Source organism: Ctenocephalides felis, unplaced genomic scaffold, assembly GCF_003426905.1.
Source record: "Ctenocephalides felis isolate EL2017-DRISC unplaced genomic scaffold, ASM342690v1 CF-g0.4_SCAFFOLD_00845, whole genome shotgun sequence".
Classification (NCBI taxonomy): Eukaryota; Metazoa; Arthropoda; class Insecta; order Siphonaptera; family Pulicidae; genus Ctenocephalides; species Ctenocephalides felis.
Window position 1 is genome coordinate 20604579 of NW_020536999.1, and position 8092 is coordinate 20612670.

At 27.5% G+C, this 8092-nt stretch overlaps 1 protein-coding gene across 1 annotated transcript; it reads right to left on the reverse strand.

Annotated features, from left to right (window-relative positions):
• Positions 1-743: 743 nt before the first annotated feature.
• On the reverse strand, positions 744-1501 carry LOC113380339 (serine/threonine-protein kinase N-like; the record flags this gene model as incomplete). Its single annotated transcript, XM_026619647.1, has 3 exons — positions 744-799; positions 1003-1154; positions 1356-1501. Coding segments are annotated over 3 exons (354 nt in total), but the record flags the coding sequence as incomplete, so codon positions are not given.
• Positions 1502-8092: the final 6591 nt, after the last annotated feature.

An 8092-nucleotide genomic window follows, 5' to 3' on the forward strand; every position in this document is an offset into this window, starting at 1 on the left:
TTTATTTCAATCTTTTCATCTGTCTTTGTTGAGAGCGACATCGGCTTTGAAATGATAGAAAACACGGAATATTAAATAGATATCTTGAGGAAAATTACAAATTGCATTTCAAAAGCAAGATATATTTTATAAAGAAAAAGAAATTGCTTTGTACACTATGTTTCAATAAATAAATAAATATAACAGTTAAATAAATAAATTATTATGGATATTATATATGGATTAATTTTTGGTCTTCATAGTTTCTCATTTAGTGTCAGAATGCAACTTTCGCACCGACTCTTCGTTTATAGATGAAATCCGCTTCTCTAGAATGCATTCGACGGTAATAGTAGAAGTAACTGAATATATATTATTTAGAGTAATGATAGTAATCATTTAGTCTTTGCTTTCTATAAAATGGTACTAAATCTCCTCCGCGAAACCAAATGCAATGTCACAAGGTTTCAAAGTTAATATCTTGAAAGTATGAGTATGACAGTGGTAGGACTTTAACATTACTCAGATAAAATAAAAAGCATCTCCTTTGTTTATTTTTGAAATTTGCTTCATTATATTTTATTTGGAACTTTTCTCGTTATGTTATTTAAAACACTTAAATACGTATTTAATAATAGTTTTGACTGGCGCAAGGTACTCTATAAGTAATTACTGAGAAATCTCTACGGTTTGCCTTCCATTTTATTACGCTGATTTTCAATGTTCTACAAATCATCAATGAATTAATTTGTGTAACAATAAATCTAACAAAATGCCATAAGTAAACCATATGCGCTTTCGTCAAACAAGCCGCTACTTTCTAAATAACAACAAAGAATAAACGAATTAATCTCAATAAAAAGGAGGTTAATAAGCTTATTTGCGGCGAGCGTTATGTTCAGAGCATGCGATTCAGATGCAAATAACTGGAAAATTAATGAATGATAAAGTAAGATACCTTGCACACTTTAGTGCACGATAAAAATATATTCACGTATATAAATATTACATTTATTTATTTACCTTGGCCATTGCAATAATCTTCTGGAGCACCGGTCGCCGTCGTTCCGCCTCTCGTTAAAATAATTTGGGATTCTAATTCTAGTAATTCGGATTTTAATTCGGCCAGACGTGCGTTGCTTTTTTTAACAATTCCGGCCACATCGGAAAGGGATCTGAAAAAAAAAACAATAATAAAAATATCGTTTTTTGAGTATATTATAAGGTAAATAATTAAAATAATGCAGTAATTTAAAAACTATCATTCGTTTTTAAGAACTCATGACCAATAGAAACTTTAATAATAATTGTACAAATTCCTTCAATAAAATAAATAATAACTTCTCATACTGTACCTTCTATTTTTCTATAATTACCTTCTATCTGTGGCAACCTCCCGTAGTTTTTCGGCGCCTTCCTTAATTTTCAATTCTTTTCGAATTTCGCGCCTAACACGCTCTTTTAATTCTTCTAATTTGCAAGGCAGAGCCGATTCGGGCACGTGGTCTGTTTGAAGTCCATACTTGTGACTAATTCGTACAGGACCGGATGGCGGATGTATTCGCCCTGGAAAAGAAAATAACAAATATATACATTTATCAGATTATTTTTTATTATTTACATTTCATCAGATATGAGTTATACAGGCATAGAAAAAGAATCATAGGGACAGGCTGTCTGAACATACTATTAGGATATTAGTACGAAAGTTGTTCGAACAAAATCATAACAGAAGAATTAAATAAAAATACTAATGATAAATGTATTTTTTTTCATTTTTGCCTTTTTGTACTATTATCAAAGCGTTTATAATTGCACCAAAAAGTTTATAATTTTAATTTTAATGAAATTCAGATGGTGGAAACTATATAATTAAACATAATAAAAAATATAGAATTCTTGTATTTTATTTGCCATGTGTTTTGCTTTCTAATTAATTATTACATCCATTTACCTGTATCTTATCCAAATTAATTATTGCCTGTTATCCGCTTCAGACAAATTTCGAAATTTAATAATTAAAAATCTGATTTTCAAAATGATAGAAATTTATTTCATGTATAAAAAGGAACAAGGTTGATGGTGCAATAGTTATTCATCAACATCCGTTTATAAATAAAAAAAATCTGATCATACAATAAATTTCCGTTGGCCTATACAATGAAACCGTTACAAATGGCCGGGTTATTAAATTATTTGCATTAAATAAAAATAACCATGGATACAAAAAATATATGTATATATAAAATTACAAATTCAATTATTTTCGAATAAATAATATATTCGCAAAGCTATCAGTAAGTAATCAAAACATTCACAAACGTTTTCTAATAGGATACATCAAAAGCCAATATGACCAGAAATTATTTGATATTAAATAAAATTTAGTTAATTTCGTCCATAAAATTTCAAAAATATTAAATACAAATAAAAATTCAACGTAATACAATATTGTTCATCATCATATAAATATTACTAAAAAAAATTTGAATAACAAAATATCTAATTAACAAATCACCAGCAATTCAATATATTAAAACAAATATCAAAGAAATTCATTATTTTTTCGAATATTTAAAACAATACGAAATGCCTAAATGAAATTTGCCTAATTAATCAGTCATTAACCTACATTCTGAATTATTTATTTGGAATGTTCAAATTCTGATTCAGAACTCGTTTCAATGCAAAAAATTTATGGTAGGCGGACGCCTTGTTTGGATAATTACCGATTTACAGTTTTTATTGTTAAAAATGGCTAGAAATCTAATATATGCATATATATATGTATGTATAAATATATTTATCATGAAATTCAATAATAAATGGATTTTTTTTCATATTTTATACATTTTGACACCAATCCAAAAATTTCGTTTTTACTTTGCTATGCAACTGCAAAATAATCCACCCTTCGACAAACGTTTCAAATAAATTCTCATCCAAATGTAAGATTTTTGGGTTAAAAAGTCCTTGCTGCGGTTTTAATAAATTACTTATTTTCGAATTATTATTATTTATATGCTTTGTTATAATTGTTTTAAATTGTTTCCTATTTTTGAATTTAATTTTGTGTTGATAAAGACGCTTATTGCTAAGATTTTGGCTTGTTTCACCTATGTAAGTGAGTTCTATCAATCTAAGCATTTTATCTACAAAATTGAATAAATGTCTATCAATATTTAAAATTTTAATTTAGACATTTTTGAAATTGTTAAATTAATTCAATATTTTAATATAATTCCTCTATCCATAAATGAATAATTTATTCATTTGCGGCCAAATTTGAACTCATTAGATTTATAGTCTAACGACTTATTTTCCATGATAAATGTGTATTTATTCTTGTCATTGTCAAATATAAAATACAAATGCTTACCGAGTACGAACGATCAAGCAGAGATTTTTTCATGAATAAATTTTCTGCGAGCGCGAATACAAAACCGAACGGGCCGTGAAAATAAATGAAGCGTTTTCATTGCGTACACAAACGATTGAACAATTACATAAAACAATGATAAAGGAATAGTAATGATATGGAATAGATCAGTATAAAACCACTCAAACAGAATAAAACCCATTAACATGACGAATAGAACCAAGTCTAAAATCTAGGCTCATATGATGAGGAAAAACTAATCAATTTTCACAGCTGCGGTAATAATTTTAAACCGCATAATCTGATTAACGAGCATGAAAAAGGTTTTGTTGATAATTATAATGAAAAAATAATATGGAGCATTTATAGCATTAATAATTAATGTATAGTATATTTATCTGCTAATTATAAAGATCTAAACGACTTACTCAAGTCATCATTTCCTAAAACTAATATACACAAGTATTTATCTAGTAATCATATAGCTTTTAAATTATTAAATTCGGTTCGCCTTTTTTGAGGGAAAAAAATTAAGGAAAATTTACTGCAAGTGATCCTGAGAGACTACAAGAAAATTACTACTTAAATACTTCATTTCTGACTATAGTCTGAAGTATACTTCAGTAATTAATTATTATATAATATAACTCTATATATAAACACAAATGTATCAATAAAAAAAACAAATGAAACTAGCTGTAAGTGGAATTCTGTCTTAAGGCAATTAAGGCATCGTGCCTTAAGGCAAATTGCTGGAACTTCCCGTACCAAAAATTATTATTTTTTTAAAAACGATTGACATTTTAAAAAAAAATTTACTTCGAAAAAATACGATTTTTAAGAAACTATAAATTGGACAAAAAATTACTTTTTTTTGAAAAAAAATTTTTTTAAAAAAAAATTTTTTTTTAACTTTTTTTTGTTTTTTTTTTTGAAAAATTTTTTTTTTTATTTTGACATATTGTGGAAGATCTGAACTTTCTTTTCAAAGCAATCGTACTGCTTTAACTGCATAGGGGCAAAATATAAAGCGCGTAAGCGCCGCGTCGCTGTCTAACGCATAAGCATTGGTACGGAACCCATAGGAATGTTAACAAAATGTATACTTATTGTTAAAATCTCTATAAAATATCTGATAATTTGATGAGCATATGTCTAATGATCATTTTTGACCGCCAAATGGCTTATTTTTTTACTTTTTCCTCCATATCTCCGAAACCGCTAGAGCTACCTTCATGAAAATTTTATCGATTCTTAACCTTGTCAATACAAGTGAAATGTTTTTTGAATTATTCAAATCGGACGCTCCGTTCTCTCAAAAACTGAGTTACCGTTTTCGGCACTTTTTGCCCCGTATCTTCGGAACGGCTAGACCTGCTTCGCCAAAAACTAATCAGCACGTCTCCTTATCAATACGAATCGAATGTTTTTTGAATTATTCAAATCGGTTGACCCGTGTTCCCGAAATCGTCGACGAAAATTTGTATCCGCACATACATACACACACATACATACATACATACACACACACACACACACATACACACACACACACACACATACATCCATTTTTTCTAAGGTATGCCAAAATGTTCAGAAACCTCTGAAACGTAAAGATATATAAAAATTTTCATTTTCGATTTTTTTGCGATTACTATAACTTACCCTACGGGAAGTTAATAAAAATGTAAAACTATTACATCAATTGCTAAAATATAAACAACATTGTGAATGTTGAAAATAGAAAAAAAATATATATGACCTCTATGTGCTTTTACATTTTGGTTTTTGAACAAAATTTAATTAAATTTTAAAAATGTTAAATACTTTATTAACATTTTTATAGGACAATCGAGGAACCCCATCACACTACATTAGCAATAAATAAAATTGGCTTTTCTCAAATGTAGTGAGCGATATCATATCAAATATTGCTAAAAAAAATATACTAATTGTTTGATTAATTTGAATCCAATTGGATTTGATTATTAGATCAATATAAATGATTGTTTCTAAAGCAATAAGTACCATTTTAAATAAAGAGATGAAAAATTCAGATATATCAATGATTGTATATAAACCTATATAACATACAATTTAAGAAAAATATGTTATTGGACCCCGGATTACATTATACATTATATACATTATATAAAACTTTTGAGCTTTTGGTGATAAGTTTTACCAAGAATTTAAGTTTATATAAACGTTAAGTCTTTAGTAATTACGAATTTAATATATGTTTATTTATATATATATACAAGTTTTATGATTAAACAGAATTCATGTAAAAATTAATTATGAATAAATCTTTGAAAATCAAATTAAAATTTTCTATAAGCACAAATCCTTGGTGAACTTTGGAAGTCTACGTAAAATTTACTTAATCCAGGAGCTCAGGAATTGGCCAAGAGTAACTAAACTAGAAAAATGAATTAATTTTTTATCTAGAAAAGTTTTAATTTTATTAAAATGATTTTATGAATTGCTGTTTGGAAAAACATCAAGACGAGGCCAACAAAATCATGAAAAATATAACTGAAAATAAACCAGGAAGGGTAAATTTATTAAAAAAAAACACTTGTAACCAAACAATAACTATTAAACTTGTAAATTAAAAAAATGAAAATGTAGAAAAACATTCATTGAGCAATTAGAGTTTAATTTCAATACTGAGAATATTGCTAAAATTAAAATGGTACATTGTTCCCCAACTATACGAAAGATGCATACAATTCAATACAACCTACATAATTTTCAGATTCATCAAAAGAATTAAAAGCTATCTATAATTCGTGGATTTGTACATTATTAGTGATAGATCTTCAATATGAATATCATTTTAATTCTGTGCATGATTTTGTTTTGATTCTGATAAAAAAGTTTTAGTTTAGGCTAAGGAGAATTTGATCAACTTTGTTAACCCTGTGTGAGATACCTTCACCTTGTGTTATCAACTATTGGCATGACTAAATCTTCATTTTGTACTATATATTCTTTTTATTAACCATTTTTTAGTATTTTTCAAAATCATATCATATATGTAAATAAATCTTCATTTCATTTAATAATTAAATTAAAATGAAGTCAATAATGTAATTTTTTTTACCATTGCACTCACATCTAATGCTTTAAAGCACGTCAGCATGTTATTGTATCCGTATCACTCAAAACATATATGAATGCATAATACTTGAAGATAACGACCACAATTCATTAGTGTAATTAACCATAATTATCAGTTCCGATGGACAAACCAAGTAGAACAAACTGAATATGTTCAATAATCACACAACCATTGCACAAACTAGTGAAAGTAACAAATTGTTTTAATCGATTTATAAATTAACATTTAGAGAAAAGTAAGAATTTAATTTCAAACACAAGATACACGATTTATTATGATAAACATACAGGGTGTCTCAGAACTCAACGATGATACTATTGATCGTATCTTGCCTGAACAATTAACAAAAAGTACCTCACGTTGGAGCTTTTAAGTACAATTTTGGGAGCTTTGGTAAAATTGTAAAAATGCACTAGCAAAAATCATGTCATTTTTAGGATCACCCTGTATATTATAATGCGGGATCACTTGATGTGACAAAATAATTTGTCTATTAATTGTTAATAAAGTACTCCCATATGTATAAATTACTAAACTAAACAGCATTTTCACAAACAAAATTAAATCCAAATTATTAATGAATTAATCAATTATCCAAAAATAATAAGTTGTTTTTTAACTATGGTATTACAAATAATAATATTACTTGAGAACTTAATTTATATAAATGTAAACAATTTGTTTGTTTAATAATTGAGATGGTCAACATATGAAGAGTATTATGTATAAATTGTGTATGAAAAAGTAGAGTCAATTATGTATAAATTTTATGTATTTTTTGGTTAAATACCATTGCGCAACATATTATTCAAAAATGACTTCTGTATTATTTTTAATATTTAACCACGGCATCACTTGCACTATTTAAACCGATGAAAACAAGTTTCAAGAACTCAATATTTTCAGAGAACTAACTATCACAAATGAAAACGTGTATCAATTTTTTTTATAAACGATCATTTTTATAGAGAGAAAAAAAAAGAATTATTTAAGTTGATCTCAATGTTAACCGTCTAAAATCACTTTTATTACTGCATATATGTATTTTGTATAATGTTTCCGAGCATGACACGACCAACATGTTATATGCTGACATAGTCTATTAAGGCGTCCAGTTTGTCATTCATGGAAGTAAATTTAGTAGTAGTGAGAGAGCTAGACGACCACTTTTTTAAATTATGATTGTTTATTTGGGCTAACTCGTGGGTAAAAGTGGCTAGAGCGTCGGAACCTGAATCTGAGGCCCCGGGTTCGAAGAGCCTGGTGTCAAGCAGTAGTGACATGGATTTTCGTTTGGATAAATAGATAGCAATATATTTTCAAGTAAAAATGGCCCTCATCCGTAATTGCTGCATCAATAAAATATTCGCCATATTACAGAAATTGTAATATTAAAATTCATCACACAGAGATTTTGTTATGCACAATTGTTTGGGTTGCCATCCAAAAAATTGATGTAATATATTAAGTTAAGTTAGCCCTACAGCTTATGGAACTATTATTAAGTTCCGATTGCTGTTGAAAAAAAATAAAAATTAATTTTTTATTCACGCAAAATTTACTCAGACTTTAAATAAATCCCAACACAATCCAAAACTTTACATGCC